This window comes from Stegodyphus dumicola, chromosome 3 (genome assembly GCF_044657685.1).
Source record: "Stegodyphus dumicola isolate Sdum_Otavi_A_Nest chromosome 3, ASM4465768v1".
In the NCBI taxonomy this organism is placed as follows: Eukaryota; Metazoa; Arthropoda; class Arachnida; order Araneae; family Eresidae; genus Stegodyphus; species Stegodyphus dumicola.
Genome location: NC_140770.1, coordinates 136,378,227 through 136,396,447, shown reverse-complemented (window position 1 = coordinate 136,396,447; position 18,221 = coordinate 136,378,227). Strand labels below are relative to the sequence as shown.

At 32.9% G+C, this 18,221-nt stretch overlaps 1 protein-coding gene across 1 annotated transcript in view; it reads right to left on the bottom strand.

Moving 5' to 3' along the window:
- Nucleotides 1-17,465, bottom strand: part of LOC146998094 (uncharacterized) — a 28,881-nt gene extending 11,416 nt beyond the window's left edge. The window contains exons 1-4 of the mRNA XM_085812447.1: nt 17,394-17,465; nt 12,971-13,082; nt 5,780-5,820; nt 1,834-2,013 (exon numbers count right to left, since the gene is read on the bottom strand). Of these exons, the coding sequence (XP_085668573.1) occupies nt 1,834-2,013; nt 5,780-5,820; nt 12,971-13,082; nt 17,394-17,465 (405 nt within the window). The remainder of the gene's footprint in view (nt 1-1,833; nt 2,014-5,779; nt 5,821-12,970; nt 13,083-17,393) is intronic.
- Nucleotides 17,466-18,221: the final 756 nt, after the last annotated feature.

The window sequence follows — 18,221 nt, the reverse complement described above, 5'->3', positions numbered from 1 at the left end:
GAATTAGAATTTTTTTTTATTTTATGTTTTGTGACGAAATCGCATCATTTTGAGACATAATGGGCTATAGGAAAGCGAGATTTTACTCTACGCACTCCATTTTCACATCGTCATGAAACGTAGGCACTTAGCTATTTTACGAACTTAAAATAAATTTCGTGTTTCAATAAATCGATTAAGTACGAATTTCTTTAACAAAGGGAGCTTAACACCTTTTCAACGGGATTTTTTCTAAAAAAGTTTATTTTTAAAAATGTACAAATTATTTTTCTTTGATTTTTGGCCACCTTAAACTTTCATCCTTGCGACTGCTTTTGCAAAAAGAATTTTGAAAAAATGATAATATTTTGTATTTTTAAAAAAAAATTTTAATGAAGCTTCCGAGTACACTTCTCACATCTCACATCTTTAAAAATATGATTTTGGCAACAATTTTCCTTTCTTATTGTTGACAGATTTTTGATGAAATCGCATTATTTTGAATAGTTTCATTCTTTTGGTTTTTGGGTTTGGCAAAAATTTTTCATCGTATTTCTTATGTCACTGTTTTTAAGAGATTGGCATATTTCATTGTCATTTTTTATATATATAATACATTTTTATTTATTTTATTTTTTATTTTTATTTTTATTTTATTTATTTATTTATTTATTTATTTATTTTTCGATAAAGTTGTTCTGTAGAGTAAAATTCTGTGCGGAATTTTTTTTTTTTTTTTTTTTTTTTTTTTTTTTTTTTTTTTTTTTGAGTTTCTTCCCTGTTATTTTTTGCTTATTTCACTATTTGTAAGATATTGAAAGGTTTTGCAGATTTTTTTTCTTCAATGGAAAGTTGGTTAATTTTTTTATTAGGATAACTAATATTTGTATTAAGGGATATATCTTATTTCATTGTAATTTTTTTCTCTTGAAAATATAAGGTAAAATATCATTAATTATACTTTGCTTTTCAGAATTTTTTGTTTTTTGTATTCTTTTATGTTATTTATTGCTCATTTCACCGTTTTTGAGATATTTAAAAGTTTTGAGTGATTTTTTTAGGAAACGAAGTTCTTAATCCCCTTTATACCATTTGAGTTCTTAAGATTTTGCAAAGGGAAGTTGGTTAATTTATTTATTAGGATAATTAATGTTTGTATTAAGGGATATTGTAATATTTCATTGTAATTTTGTTATACGTAATAACTTCGTTTTTATGAAGTTGTTCTGCAGAGTAAAATTCTATGCAGTTTTTAAATTTAACGTTTGGTGTTCCCTTCAGCCATTTTTTCGGTACATTTAAAAGCCAGACGAAGGCTGGCAGCAAAGCTGCTAGTAGATAATAAAACAAACTCCAGATTCCAAATGTGGGCCTGCTGATGCCCATATCCGATTGGAGGACTATGTTATTCAAATCGGAGGACTATGTTATTCAAAACTGGATTTCCGATTGGAGGACTATGTTATTCAAAACTGGATGTCTTGAGGTACAATTGTTGTTTCACAGCGCGAGAAAACGTTCATATACTCATGCAGATTCTTCATTATTTTATTTTTTAAATATAATGCAGGACTCTAATATTTAGTGGCAACAATTTGAAATGCGAAACGCTGTTTTACAGCGGACGATGCAAAATGCCAAAACGAAATTAAAAGCCCATCTGGGCAAATTGCCCCTTTTTTAAAAATTCGGGTTTCGAGGTGCAGATGTTCCAGTAAAAGACTATATATGCTCGAAATTTGGACACTGCCGCCGTTTTTCCACAATGTGATAAACAATAAAACATGCACACATACATACAGATTCTTGATTACTTAATAATCAGTGTAGAAGGAGAGGGAAACTAATACTTACTGGATGAAATGCATCCAACTCGATGCGAGTTTGACTGGGCAACATGTGAGGCTTTATTTCCCACATGAAAGCAACATTCACTTTAGGTAGGAGAGCACCTTCATCATCGAGGAAGGAGGGTATTTGAAGTACAGGATCCGTTTTGTTGCTTTCCAAGTCTGGACCGCAAACTTCTTTGCACTGAAATAAAAAATGGCAGTGAGAAATATATTTGCGCAGACCTAAAAGTCAGAATATAGACCTTGAATTCCAACCATAAAAGCTGAAATTTTATGGTTGGAATGTTCGAAATGGTTAACCAAAAGAAAATATTGCTGTTAATTATTTGTATGTATTTTAATACTTTTTAAGTGTATTTTTGTTTTGCTGTATTGTTGTGGTATTTTATATTGCTTTACTTTTACTTAGTTATTATTTTTAGAATGGTAATATTAGGGTTTATTTTATGGTTAGTCTAATTTTTGACCCCATGTCTTGTATTTAATTGCTGCTTAGAAAACCAGATCTTTAAATTCTGAGTGCAGCGGTGTTATAATTAGAAATATAGCTCGATAGTTCGATAGCGAGATATACGTAACTTCGTTTCTAAGAGGTTTTGGGGACATTCGAACAATATCTCACCAACGAGGCGACTTTCTGGAAGATTCGCGAAAACGCATTTTCAAAGCCCTACGATCGACTCTTCCAGAAGTTTCCAAAGTCCATGCTGCAGGGTATAAATATGGACCAGAGAGTTAGGAAATTCATTTGTGCATCAATTGTGAAATTTAGTGGGTAGATGAACAACTACAAGTCTGGTTAGGTTTGGTTTACTTAATTCTGGCAAAACACTCGAGGGTTATCTGTCTAAAGAGAGGAATGCCTTCGTGGAGTACTTTCTAAAGTAAACTGTCTCATATACATGTTAGACATGGGGAAAATCGCGAAAACGGCCATGCAGCCAGCTTGTTTGCGGGATTCGAATCTTGGATCGAACTACCAGTGTTCAGCGACTTATATTACGAGTTAGGGTTCACCAACGAGCAATGAATTAGAAAGAGAGGCCTTGATCGGTTTCTCTTACTCAGCTGTTTGACGCAGTTGACATACCCCCTTGTTTATAAAACATTCAGTGATTTACTATAGATTTTAATCATTACTGGTGTGCCACTGCAGACAGTTCTTTGTCTAGGATCAGTAGGTATAGGGTCTTTATTTAGGGTATTTCTAAGGTCTAGGGTCTTGCATGGAGATAAGAAAGGAAGGAGTCGCCAAACGGCACTACAAGTGAAGCACTGCTCTGAATCTTCGGTCACCAGATGGGGTGATTTTTGTTTACATTCAGAAGCTCGCTTGACAGCGCTCTGATAGTATTTCGACACACGACAGTTCCATACAAATCGAAGAACGGGACACTTCCGCATAAAAGAAACATTCATACTGTGATGGATAATGGCAATTTGTATAGTTTAGTGACTACACAAAATTCACATCTTGGTTATTTTTCGATAACTAACATCAGCGATTTTGATTATGAATTTGTTTTATAAAATTCTAAGCTATTGAACTACAGAAATATAGATTTTAGCAAAAATGTTATCCTTAAAGAATGAAAAATATTTATACATATTTCTTATGTAAAACTTACGGGTATATGTTAAGTTAGTGTAAATTACTTTACTCGAAAAATATAGTGAATGCACAGAAACTAAAGATTTGCACATGCCGGAAATGAAAATATGAAATATGTATGGGTATTTATGCATGTGCTTGGAAAAAGCATGTATCCGCCTTTAACAAAATACGTAAATATTTATTAAATTATTTATAAATGTACTTGAAATAAAAGATTTATTCATTCATAAACAACTGTGAAAGTTACTATGAAGAAATCTAATTATTAAATGTATCTAAATTTATAATGATTATAAATATTATCTAAATAAATAATAACCTTAACATTGAATTGTAAACATAAATTGAAATCCTGTTGACAAATATGAAATTGTTCTTACTGGAAAGCAATCTGTTAAAAGGTATTGTAAAGCACATTCTATGAGATGCGTACTTAAGAAAGTAATACAGAAGAGTTTGGAATATGTGTTGTTGAAATTAAGGATAAAAAAATATGATAAATATAATTCCACTTACATTTTATAATAACTCACTTACTAGTTTTAAATAATATTAAAAAAATCCTTATTTTATTCCCTTTCAGAAATATTCCGAGAAAGTTAAGTACTATTTAAAGTATTTCGTTATTAAAAGAAAAGGTGCTCTAATTTGAAATGGACCAGATAGAGCATTAATTGTAAATTGACTTATATTTTTCGATTTAAAAGATGCCTCAGAAGCTAAAAAAATCATGCCATATTTGAGAAAGTATTTTAGGGAAAAGCTCTATAAATAGAAAAGAAATAATGCATAATTTTAATATTAATAATACAATAAACTTTGATTTTAATTTTTGTAATCCTTAACGAAATAAAATCGAATTACCTTTAAATTTTTTTCTAATGCAATTAACGAAAACTTGAGAAAATATTTCATTCAAATTAAACCATTCTGATCAAAATGTTCTGTGAAAAGTATAACATTTAATTCCGTTCAGAATGAAATGCTGTTTAAAAATGTATTCTTTTCCTATACTTAGGACTCTGAAGTATTGTAGAAAAAGAAAATGTATATTTACGACGTAATTACAAAATATTTACATCTGATCGTGTCAAAACCTATTGAACCTTAATGGTAAATTACTCAGTGTTTTGGTCACCACGAAGGGATTATCAGTGCCTCAAAGCAGGATATGGCGAAAACCGTCTAGGACCATTCCATTTTACTTTTTACCTCCATGGGTCTAGGGTAGGACTGCAGTCAGTTCTTTGTCTAATGTCAGTAGGTCTAGGGTCTAGAATACTTTAAAATTACATCATGGTCTGAAAAGTAGAGCAACACGAGCCAACGTGAAATTTTACATTAAAATTGATAGATCAGCCATGAAAGGTATTGAACATCGTCAGCAAGTTTAGGGCTATGAAGCTATGGGTGGTATGCAGGATTTCGAATGACACTGGCTTTCGAAGGACGAAGAACATCTCTTTAAGACGATATGTGACCTTCAAGACCTTCTATAAGAATTATTGCCATAAGTGTGAAACGAAATTGGAATTTTCGCATGCGGAACGTTGGGGGAAGATCAGCAGCTTTGCAAACCTTTGTTATTGTGGCAATCATACAGGTCAAACCTAACATCTTCAATAGGCGATCTGCACGTTGGATTCTCTACTATCGTCACTGAACGCTGTCATCCCCGAAAAAGTGGAAAAACGTATGTACGGACCGTGGAGGACAATCAACGAAAGAACAGACATTGTTCCTGGAGTAAAACACACAGAAACGCAAAACTTGTGCTCATGCGTATGAGAAAAGCCTCAAAATGATAAATGGGAAAAAAATGGATTCTTAACTAAATTGGAGTTCCAAAATTAAAAGTTAATTTTAAAATGATTTTTTTCCTTGTGTACTTGCCGCCTTCAGAAGCAAGTAAATTCATTTAAAACTGTTACTTGATATGAATTTAAAGCAAAATGGTAGAAAAATACTAAACATTATAATGGTTAGAATTATTATTTTGATAATAAATACCTACGTTGCTTAGGAAGTTTTAGTTACAGCACATAGTGAGTATGTTTATGGATAAAAAAGTTAAGACTCGGACGTTTCTTGCATAGAATATTAAATGAAAGGGATTAGGATGTCTGGTAGAGACTAATTACAACGTGCTTTGAATTTGATAAATTAATTTTGCCGTGTGATGTAAAGAGTATCAAATCCTCTTTCCCAAATTTAATATTCAACATTTGAAAAAAAAAAAAGGTTGAAATAAGATTATAATACACCTGCAATATGCATATTTTTCTGCTACTTACTGAATTTCTCATTTAAAAGAAATTAATCAAATACTCACTTTCGGATCTGCACCTCGGATAACTTTTCTTCTTACTAATTCTGAAAATATTAATAAAAATATTTGTAACAAGTGAAACACATAGAAATATATTAATTATGTTCTACGGAATTCTTTAGCAGCAATCAAACTGAAAACTTTAGTTGTATATACATGTTAAAAAAGTTTTTCGATGGTATGATAAAATTTCACCAAAATAAAATAAGGACTATTAATTAATTTCAAAAGGAAAAGACAGAACTAAGTTACCTCGAAATATGCACGGTATCCACAAAAGTCCTTACCTGACACTTACTACCCACTAACGAGTGAGCGGTAAAGTCACTGAACGCTAGTAATTCACTTCGGATGGTTCAATGGCTTCAATGGTTCTTCATGTTTTCCCCCCATGTGTAACATGCATACGACGATTAAGTTTCCCTTAGAAGGTCCTTTACGAAAGCATGTCTCACTTTAGGTAGGTAGCCTTCGAGTACTTTGCCATAATCAAACAAATCAAACCAAACTCTAGCGTTTGTTTTCTAAACCATTGATCGTAGTATTTGAGTTCCAAACACAAAAATGTTTTTAATAAAGTAAATATTCATGTTTCGGTGTTTTTAAATTAAAAGAAAATCAGTTTTGCAAAAATGCACCTAGCTTTTTATATGTCATTCGGCCTTCTAAACTTATATTTTGAAACACTTTATACCGATTACAAAATAAAAAAACAAAACGTTTGACTTCGACAAATATTTACCAAAATGTTTAATTTCAAAATCGGGGATGCTCGACATCAGTTTTATCTTGCCTTGATTTGTCGATTAATAAATAAATTAGGTTAATACCAGGTTAATTTTGATAAAATTTTTTAATTGCTTGTAACACTTATAACTTATTTTTACGCCGCTTATAAGTCAAGGACGGTTATAATGCTAAAAAATATCCTGTTGTCGAAAGTTTGTTTTTTGAACGATATAGGCTCAAAGGCTTATATCGTATGCAACTTTTCCTCAGTTTTGCGGTATATAACTTATTTTTATAAAGTTTCTAATGCCTATAACTTGTTTTTATAAAGCTTAAAAAAATCATTTCTTAGCTTCCCATTTCGCGTCGAATCACTTTTACGGTTACCTTTTGAAATCTTATTTTTATTTCAAACCCTCTCATGCGACGTTAAATTCTGAAACCTTTCAGTTATTTTTTTTTTTTTAATTACTGCGCCGTCTTATCTTATCGTCTTCATAGCTTCATAAACATTGAAACTTAACTATTAGAACTGACGACAATATGAAACGATTAATATTATAAACGCACTGTTTAGAGACATATATATATTAAATTTTATAAACGTATTATCTACATACTAATTCAGAAGTCAAACAACAAAAATCAGCGTTATGTTTACAAAATTTTCACAGGACTAATTTCGATGGTTTTACCGAACCACCATCCTCAGCTGCAAAACCGCAAATGAACAAGATAGGAAATAATGATTAGATAAGATAAGAAAGCCTGGACAAGAATAAGCAAGTGGCGCCATCTGTTGGTGAAACCAGAACTAAAACATAATTTCTTTAAAGGCCGAAGGCAAAGTTGGATTGGAATTAGGATCGTTAATTAGATAATTGATGAGCTGTCCGATGATCCATCAAATATTGTTTTTTCCATTTAGTCCACAATTGCCTAACCAATAAATCTTGATAAATCTTTCTTTTGGTCAGAGAGGACTTGGTACAGCCATCTTTAACAATGGAATTAAAGCTGATAGGTAATGTAGAATCTTTGTTTCCAAAGATCAAAAAATTGACTGGCTTCAGTGGCAACAATTCCTTGTGGTCATTGTACACATATGTCAAAGGACGAGAATTCAAAACAGCTTCCACTTGTGCTAAAACTGTTGACAATTCCTCAAACGTTAGTAAAGCTTTACCGAGAATTTTTCTTAAGCACTCTTTTACTGATTTTACTAATCTCTCGTAGAAGCCTCCCCACCAAGCCCCTCTTTCTATTATAAACTTCCAACTGATTCTATCATTCGAAAGAAAATCTTGGAATTTCTCATTTGACAATAGTTTAGAGAAATGTTCGAGTTCCTTTTTTGCAACTGCTGTGCACACAAATTCATAAATATCATTAATATTCTTGCGGTATTCTAATTCTTTTTCAATGACAGGTTTCTCTTCATTCTTTCGCGGCGACAACTCAGACTACATTCTAAGCCATTCTGGTCCTTGAAACCAGATAGGATTGTTTTTTAACTCAGGAAGTTTAGCTCCTCTAATCAAGGAAGCCAAATCAGCGGGATTACATTTACCGGGGCAATAATGCCAATTTTCTGGGAATGTCAAATTTTGTATTTCCTGAATACGATTTTTAACGAAAAGCTTAAATTTCTTTGCGCAGTGTTTTATCCAGAAAAGTGTGATTTTCGAATCAGTCCAGAAAAAACGAGAAAGTTGTAACTTCAAAACTTTAGTGATGCTAGTGCCCAGTTTGGCTGATAAAAGAGCTCCCATTAGTTCCAACCTAGGTAAAGTGAGCGGTTTTAAAGGCGCTACTCTAGTCTTTGAAACAACAAAAGCCGTAAACATTTGTTCATTCCTAGAAATTATACGCAGATACGCTACTGTACCATACGCCCTTTTGCTAGCGTCAGAAAAACAATGCAGTTCGATCCTTTTCACATCACTATTACCGATTGCAGAAAAATAATATCGTGGAATACCGATTTCGTCCAAATTGGAAACTTCTTTGCACCATGTTTTCCAAACAGAACATAAATTTTCTGGTAATTCATCATCCCAATCTAAAGCAAGTGTCCAAATTTATTGCAATATGATTTTGACTCTAAGTACAAACGGTGATAATAGACCTATAGGATCAAAAATTCGTCCTATTGCCTGTAGGACAAAACGTTTAGTATTAACTTGTTTTGAGAGAAATGTTATCAAATTTTTTTACATCAAAGTAAATTATGTCACTTTGGTTATCCCAAGCGATTCCTAACACTTTTAATGGAGGATTTCTAGCTTCCAAAACATGACTAGATTCCTCGGATTCAAAACCTTCTTTAATCCATAATTCGCGCAGTTCTTGAGAATTGGTGTGCCATTTATGTAGAATCATACTAGCATCTCTAAAAATGCTAACGCATTCTAAACTGGTATTGAAAGCAAGTTCAACGTTTTGGTGTCCTCCAATGATGTCATCTGCATAAATGTGATCATTTAGAAATTCGCAAGTGGCAGAGTAGGTTTTCTCATATTGCTTCAAATGGTGTTTAATGGTTGCAGCCAGTAAAAATGGACTGCTATTTACGCCGAATAACACACGTGTGAATCGATAAGTTATAAAATTTTGTGGATCATCGAATGGGTTTTTAGTAAACAGAAAACGCGTTACATCTCTGTCCTTTTCATCTACTTCTATCTGAAGAAAAGCCTGCTTTATGTCACTTGTAAATGCTACAGGATGAAGCCTGAAGGCCAACAGAAGTTCAAGAATGTCAGGATACAAATTTGGACCAATATGCAAGCAGTCATTTAACGAGATTTCACCAGGTCCATGTGAAGACGCGTCGAATACGATACGTAGTTTACTAGTAGTTCGATCACTACGAACGATTTCTCTGTGATGCAAATAAAATGTGATTTGAGATTCACTATCAACAGTGTCTGGAACTGGTTCAATGATGTTTTGTTGTAAATAATCTTGTAGAACTGTTTGATACGAATAAAAGAGTTCAGGGTTATTCTGAAATCGCTTTACAAGTTTCTCAAATCGTTTCAGCGCAATCGCTTTATTGTCATGTGACTCATATTTTCTATCAGACTTCCATGGTAGCCTAACCTTGTAACGAGAATTTTTGTATAGAATTTCCGATTCGAATTTTTCCATTATGGTATTGTCTAATGGGTCGGATGATTCATTTATAGGTTTTTCCTAAACTTTCAAGCTCCCAAAATTTCTTTATCTGATCAGATATTATATCTTCCTCAACTATGATATTAAAGGCTGTGGACGTGTGTGCTGTACCTCTAGTGTAACCTAGCAGAGACCAACCGAATAACTTTTCAGCAGCTACTAAATGTTTGTTTAAACGCTTAAGTTTCCCAGTTACTACATCATAAAAATGATCAGCTCCTATCAAAAGAGTAATTTTTTCTTTGCAATCCCAAGAATCTGCGAGTTGTAAACCTTCTAACTGTTTGCCTAAAATGTGTCTATCAAGATTAGGAGGTGGTAAATCAGAACTTGAAATTTGTTCAGTCACGAGAGCTTCAATTTCAATTTTCAAATTCGGTGTTTCCTTGTTCTGTAATTTTATCTTAACAACGTCAAATGTTTTTCTAATCGATGTTTTATTCCTAAAAGTAAATACCGAAAGAGTCTCTGTTCGAATAACAGGAAGCTTCAATTTATCCGCGATTTCTTTTCTTAGGAAGGAACGCATACTACCTGAATCCAGTAGAGCTCTAATTAAAACCGACTGCTTATTCATTCGAAGTGTTACGCAACACGTTTGAAGGGAAATAGTTTTAATTTTGCTGCGTGAGAATGCTGAAAGAACATGCGAATCTTCTATACTTTTATTTTTTTCATTTAGTTCTTTCTCAGCGCGAAAGCATACTGAACGGTTACGTCGATCTTTGCACTTGGAGCAGACGAGATCGCTTCGACACTGCTTTAGGCGGTGGTTTAATTTCAGACAAAGGTAACATCTGGCATGTTTATGTAATAAATTTCTCTTCCCATCAACTGTCAGTGATTCACAGTCTTCAGTAACATGTTTGGATGTATTACAAAACAAACAGCAATTAGTAGTTTTGTTTTCTTTAACCGGCGCCAGCAGCTGCTGAGTGGAATGGAGTTCCCTCCCTTCTCTTTATAAACACAGGAAGTGATTTCTGATTTATGAGTGGAGAGCAAAAGATGGCTTCTCTCGCGACTTTCCAATTCTAAACAAACAAATTGCAATAATTCGTCAACATTAAAAAAAAGATGACGAATCCGTTTTACGATTGAATTCTAACGGCAGACGGCAGAGTTTTCATTATGGCTGGAATCAACATATAACTGTATTTATCCGGTGTGACTTCTAATGATTTCAAGCTGCGTATTTCAGTTTCTATAATGTCACAAAGTTTGCGAAGTTTTACAGTGTCACTGGATTTGGTTACTGGGGTAAGATTCAGGAGTTTTTGCATGTGTGAGTTTATATCTTTTCTGCCAAACCTGTTTTTAAGTATTTCGACAACTTCATCGTAATTTGGTTCCGAAATGCAAAATCCTTCTATCGCGTTTGCAGCGTTGCTGCATAAGTACGATTTTAAATAATTAAATTTTTCGATCTTTGTTAAAGATTCATTATCGTGGATTGCTACCTTGAAAGAGTTCCAAAAACTTGTCCACTGGGTATAATCTCCATAGAATTTAGCGATGGTTAACTTGGCAGACGCGTACATTTATTGCTTTCGATTTTAGAATTAGTTTCGTTAAGAGAGTTTTTATTATCCGAATTTGTCACTTTATTTAATTCTTTCAATTTTTTATTTGCTCTGAATTGCCATAACTGAATTTTCTCTTCGTATTCGATACAAGGTAGAATTTCTGTTTCAAACTCTTCCGCCTCTGATTTCAAGTCACGCTCTATCTGAGCATCTAACTCACTCAGAGCTCTCGATTTCGTGATTAATTGATCTAAATTTTCTTCTAATGTACTTGTATCAATTTCTTCTTTATTCAATTCCGATTCGATTTTTTTTTAGAATCTTGGACACGGTGGTCCTGATAACTTTGCGTTTCGATTTTAATTTAACAACAGACTCTTCTGCCATTGTTACTCTACAAATTAGAAAATTTAGCCTTACCTTTTGCTGACTTCGCACACTTGCAACGCGCTAAATCCAATTCTTGACGGCCTAATGCACCAGCTGTTTCAAAATATTCTACGATCTATAAATCGACATCAATCACTTTTAAAATGTAACTTTTAATCTGTACAATATTTACAGATCATTGATCAAAATGTGGTGGTTCAGTTGACAAACAAATCTATATGCTTTCATAATCGAAAATCGAAATCAAATAGGAACCGAAGTGTTCCTAATCAAATAGTGTGCGAACCATCAGACATCCATCTATCGAGCTGCCGGTTGAGAGTGTATGGAAATTCAGAAAGCACGTCGCGTCGCGTTACCACGCAACGCTAGCGCCATCTATCAATTAATCAAAATAATTTCCACAACGACTCAAATTACGCCAAACTACCAAGTTTTGTAAAAATCGCACAAGTAGTTTTTAAAAAATTAGCTCTTAAAATTTTAGCTCCTCAATGTTAATTGAGTTTGGTATGTATTTATTAATCACTCTTTTTTCATTAAACTTACTTGATTCTTCCTTTCATATTTCAAAAATCAGGTTCATTGCAAACAAAATTCACCCATTTTTTATGATTTATTTTTAAAATTTGAATAAAATTTTTAAAAAATTTTAATTATAGTCTAGAATATTTTACCATCATCTTAAAGCAGACGTATTCCTAAGCATACCTGCAAAAAATTACAATTTTTTATTCAAAATTTCCGAAGATATATGAGAATTTATACATTGGCGCGTTTTGAAATTTGGCATATTTGTTGAAAGCCATAAAACATCAAATGTGGTTTAGATACTTTGCTAAAATTATTTGAAAGTAAGAACGATGTGACCTTTTCCGCTTATGCACAATGTTAAAAAAGGTAGGAACGAGGTACCTTTTTTTCCTCTCCGGCAGGGAAAAAAAAGGGAAAGGAAAATTGGTTGCCGTATATTAAAGATGTTCGCCAAGTGAATTATTCTTGGCACAAACTGAAAAAATTGCGCCAAGATAAATATTTGAATTTCTTCGTAAATTTCGTAGCAAATGTTACAAAATTTAATATCTAGGCATAATTTGAGTCGTAGAATCGAAATATAGAAAAAAAATTGGTATGTTACTTCTGAAAAAGTCCGATTTTGTGTCAAAATACCGATGTTAGAGCAATGCTATATATAAATCTAATATATATCTTAAGTCGCGCTTTCAAGACATGATAAACGCAATTTGAGTTTTGTCCATCGGTCCAGTAGAACGTGAGATATAGAACTGTCCCCCCTTTTTTTTCGCGGTGTATATATATTACTAAGGTTTAAGTGAAAAACAAAAAAGGACTTTTTCCTCATACTTACCATGGATCATTTTCTCAAATTCGTCGAACATTTCTTCTTTGGTAATACAAGCACCTTTAGGTCCTCGCGGCCCTGGTGGTCCTCTGGGACCAGGTGGCCCTCTTTTAGGATTCTATATTAAAAAAAAATAATTGCCAACAATGAGCTTGCAAATTATATATGTACAGGAATTGTTGCTTAATGTTATAATAATTAAAGTTATCATTCAAATACTGTCATCGAATTGTTGATAAGAAGCTTTATGATCAATAGATAATTTTTCAAAATCCCAAGTCAAAATTGTAATCGTAATCAAGTCGTGTAACGCCACTAATGCAAAAAAAATAAGCGACAAACGCTAAAAGAAAAGGTACGAATATAAAAAGGGGAATTAAAACATACAATTTATGTATGAGATAGAGGTTGCATAGCAGAATGCAAATAGGCAACCAAAACTAGCATAAAATGCAACCCCGCAAACACATCCCAACGCCTTAAAAAGGGGCATGCCGGACTTAATCGTCAGCTCGCAAGCAACTATGTTCCGTGTAATCCGAGATGATCAAAGCGAAAAGCATGAGCCGAAAACACCATTTCCATGATGAAATGCGTTGGAGGGCTCTCCGAATGTTGCAAGTGGGGTGTCTTGGCAAATGCGGTCAACAGCAGGAGACTGACGTTAATTACGGAAGGGGAAAGTAAACGGCTGTGTCGGGGATCATAAGGGGAGATATATTTTTAAAAAAAGTGTTTTTAGGTTTCATTCAGTATCATTATATCATTAACGTAATTAATAAAAGCTATTTGAAACCAAAATAGGATTTGCATTAGTAAATTATAATTAAGAATAATGGCCCCCATTGTTCTGTTTATTACTGGAATAATTTAAAGATTAAATCCGATAGTATCTTAAGATGTTTTTGCAGTTGGAAAAACAAGAATATAACTCATTTTGATTCACCTTTCTTTTCTTTATGAATGACGAATATCTGTTTGCCATACACGTGATCAAATAGGGAATAAGTGTTTAATCCGTAAGATTATAAGTATTGATTAACATTTCCTATAACTACTTCTAATTGAGGCTTTCTAAGAGCAACCCCCTTAATTTTGACTTTCAGCTTTTAATTTTAGACTAAAATATGAGCATAGAATCTAACTTTAAACAATGCGTGTTTTTTTTTAAACACTGTGGCATGAGAGTGCCTAGTAATAATAGTTTTAGCGTCGCTAAGAATCATTTTCTGGATTCTCATATTGATTTTTTTCCAAAAAATATTAAAAGCTGCAATTGACGTGTATGAGCAATGCATAATACATACATATATAACGTAAGCATACCATAAAGAAAAATGAACCCCCAACAAAAGCTGATCGACTGCTATTGAACTCTAAAAAGGGGTTTATCAGAGGGAAAATGGCAATTAAAATCAATTAAAATTCCATTTAATTGATTTTAATTATTTATTTACTGTATCGATATATTACTTATTGTAATGGATTGGAATATTTGAATATGAATTAGCTGAATACTTAAGAAAAATATTATGACTGCGAGAATCGAAAAAAACAAACAAACATTTCTTGAATATTTGCTTTCTTATAGAATGCAGATGAATTCATTTTTACTCAACGAAAATCATAGTAGCTAATTAATCTGTCTTATATCGAGCACTTTAGTTCAGTGATCCGTATTAATGTGCGCTTTTTTTTTTTTTTTTAATTTAAATGCTTCAAGAATAATTAGAAAAGGGCATAATTCTCTTCTTACCCTTAAATTCTTCAATAAAAAAATTGCATTTTCAGCTATAACCAAGTGAAATAATTTTCTAAATATAATTTAGCGTAGAAAAAAATAAGATACATAAAGGTCTAGGAAATGGAATCAGCGTTGCGATTCTCTTTAAGAAATATGGTGAAGCTTAGCAAAAAGAGTACGAAGTGAAGTAATTCCGTAGAATATTTTCTCTTTATGATTAAATTGCACTCAATTATACTTTATATACGACATGTAAATACTATTTAATGTATATGTGTGGATGTGTGTGTGTGTGTGGCTCACTAGCGGCTGAGCTGTAAAACCGTTGATTTCTGGCAGGTCGATCCGGGGTCGAATCCGGATCGACGGGGATGGCTGTATTGGCGTTTTCGAGGTTTTCCCCACGTGTAATGTGCATAAGAGTCAGTTTTGCTTAGAAAGTTCTCCATGAGGCACCCTTACCCTTAGGCAAATAACCGTCGAATGCTTTGCTATAATCAAACAAACCAGACCAAACAATAGATATATAAATAAGTAGCTTAAAAACTGCCATATTTTACGTATACTTATCAATAATATTTTATATATATATATATCATGATTAAAATATTTCAATATATATATCATGATTAAAAGAAAGGAAAAGTAGGATCCTAACTGATTGTATATAATGTAATCCCTATGAAGACCCTAACAATTCTTTCTCACTTAAAGTCGTAACCCAAAAAGAGAACAAATTAAACTTCAGATACGTATACAATACTGAATCTAATACAAAAAATACAAAATATAAAAATAAATTATATATGTACGAAACCTAACTAACTATTTATATTGATATTACGTAAATATACGTATGGTAATGAACATTGTATAATAAAGATATTTTATACCTTGTTCTATATTTGGTTCCATTTATATATACCTATACACAGGGCTAAAGGAAGAGAAGGGCTTGGTCATCCCTTTGAGAAGAACGATGCCGACACGAACCCCTCTTGGGGAGTATACCGGGTGTTATGTGACGTCACTGGGTTCGTCCCGTCGTCGACTGACCAGAGCATCAGTGCGAAAGATTGAATCTTTAGTTCTTGGATTCTCTTTCTTTAGCTCTGTTTATTTCAGAGAAAGGTATTTTATATATATATATATATATATATATATATACTTTAAAGTTATAAGTGATGATACTTTTAAAGGGATTTTGTATTTAGAAATTCTTGTAATAAGAAATAACTGAAAAAATGGTATCGTGTGCCGTTGCTACCAGTAGCAATACGTATCATAATCATAATACGAAAGAAACTAGCGTGGTATTTCATAGATTTCCGTACAAAAATATTCAGTTAACGAAAGAATGGTTGCATAGGTGTCGGAGAGCGGATATTGTTAACACAAAGAGTGCTCGAATATGCAGCAATCACTTCACTGAATCTGATTATGAGGCTGATATGAAAAATAGGTTGCTAGGATTACCGACAAAAAAGATACTGAAGTCAACTGCTATTCCAACTGCTTGTATTCCTGAATTAATTATTTATCAGAATACACCAAGGCAGCAAAGGCAACAAAAAAGAAAAAATTTACAAAGTGCATTTGAAAAAATTCAGTATTTAAGCCCTAAAAAGGCATGTCTGGAACTTCAAAACGATAACAATAATAGCTATGAGGAGCTCACTGAAAATAATATTACTTAGCAATGTTGTAACTGTTCCAACTTCCTGAAAAATGTGAATGATTTAATCACAAAATTATCAGCTCTTGAGAATAAGGTTTCTGTTTTACAGACTGAGAGAAAGCAGCATTTAAAAACTATCTCCCAGCAAAGAAAAAGATTTAAAAGGAATAGAAAACTAATATTAGAAAAAGTTCAGAAACTGAGGAAAGACATTAAAAAAGTGAATCAAGAAAATGAAAAACTAAGAAAAATGAAAACGTATATTCAAAACATATTTACCGAAACTCAAATAAATGCATTAATGAAAAAAAAAAAAAAAAAGTGAATAAAATGGTCCCCAGACGACATTTCAAAAAGCATAGTAATCAGATCGTTATCCGTCAAGTCATACGACTTCTGGAAAGAAAAAATGTGTATTCCGCTTCCAAGTGCAACTACACTGAAAAGATGGTGCTCAAGATTCAGTTGCATTCCTGGCATTTTAAATCATGTACTGTTATTGATAAAAAAACTTGCCAAAATGCAACTGACGAAGAAAGATTATGCGTATTAAGTTTCGATGAAATTCATATAGATTCAAGACTCTGTTATGATTCAAAATTAGATCAGATATTAGCTCCTTTTAAAAAGACTCAATTTGAATTGGTTTGAGGACTCATTTCGCAATGGAAACAGCCCATTTATTTTGATTTTGATCGTCAAATGAAGGAAAATCCATTTTAATTGTACTTGAATCGTCTGGGCTTCGAGTCAAAGCAATTGTATCTGACATGGGAGGTAGTCAGACCCTTTGGAAAGAATTACAAATTTCAACAGATAAATCTTTCTTTTACATTCCCAAGTCCCAAGTTCCCAAGTACAATTAAAATGGAAGACAAAATCTGTCTTCCATTTTAATTGTACTTGAATCGTTTGGGCTTCGAGTCAAAGCAATTGTATCTGACATGGGAGGTAGTCAGACCCTTTGGAAAGAATTACAAATTTCAACAGATAAATCTTTCTTTTACATTCCCAAGTCCAACACCAAAATATGGGTTTTCGCTGATATGCCGCATTGCATAAAGCTTTTGAGAAACCATTTTCTTGATAAAGGTTTTATGCTCGGAAATGGTAAAATTGTAAACAAAGACGTTATATGTGAAGTACTCAATAAAGATATAGGAGAAATTAAACTGTGCTATAAACTGAAACCCCAATTTTTATCTGTAAAAGGGAAGGAGAGACAGAAAGTAGCACCAGCAAAAGCATTATTTTCCTCCACAACGGCTAAAGCAATTATGCATTTGACTGGTAATGCTGCAACAAGTAATTTTTTTTCAATGGTTGATGATTTTTTTGACATTATGAATAGTAGTGTACCATTACCCTCTAGCAATAAGCCTTTAAAAGCTGCTTTCGGCCTAGAAAGCTATTATGAAGTACAAAAAGAAAAATTAAATGAGATTAAGCAAATGATTTTTGATCTCAGAGTATGCGGAAAGAAGACAATGCTACCTTTTCAGAAAGGTATTATCATATCGATAAATTCGCTTTTCGGTTTATTTGACGTCGTAAAATCTATAAATGTGAACTATATTTTAACATCCAGACTGACTCAAGATGTATTAGAAAGCTTGTTCAGCCAGATTCGGGGTCTAGGGCGTTTTAATGACCATCCGTCTCCATCAGACGTAATAATTCGCCTGAAAAGTTTTCTATTGGCAAACAAATTGCCTAAACTGTCGTTAAAGACAAATGCTAATGACTGTGAAGATGTGAAGAAAGTTGAAGCATATTTGGTGTGGTGGTGTATTTAATTATGGCAAAGCACACTTGGGCTATCTGCCTAAGGGGAG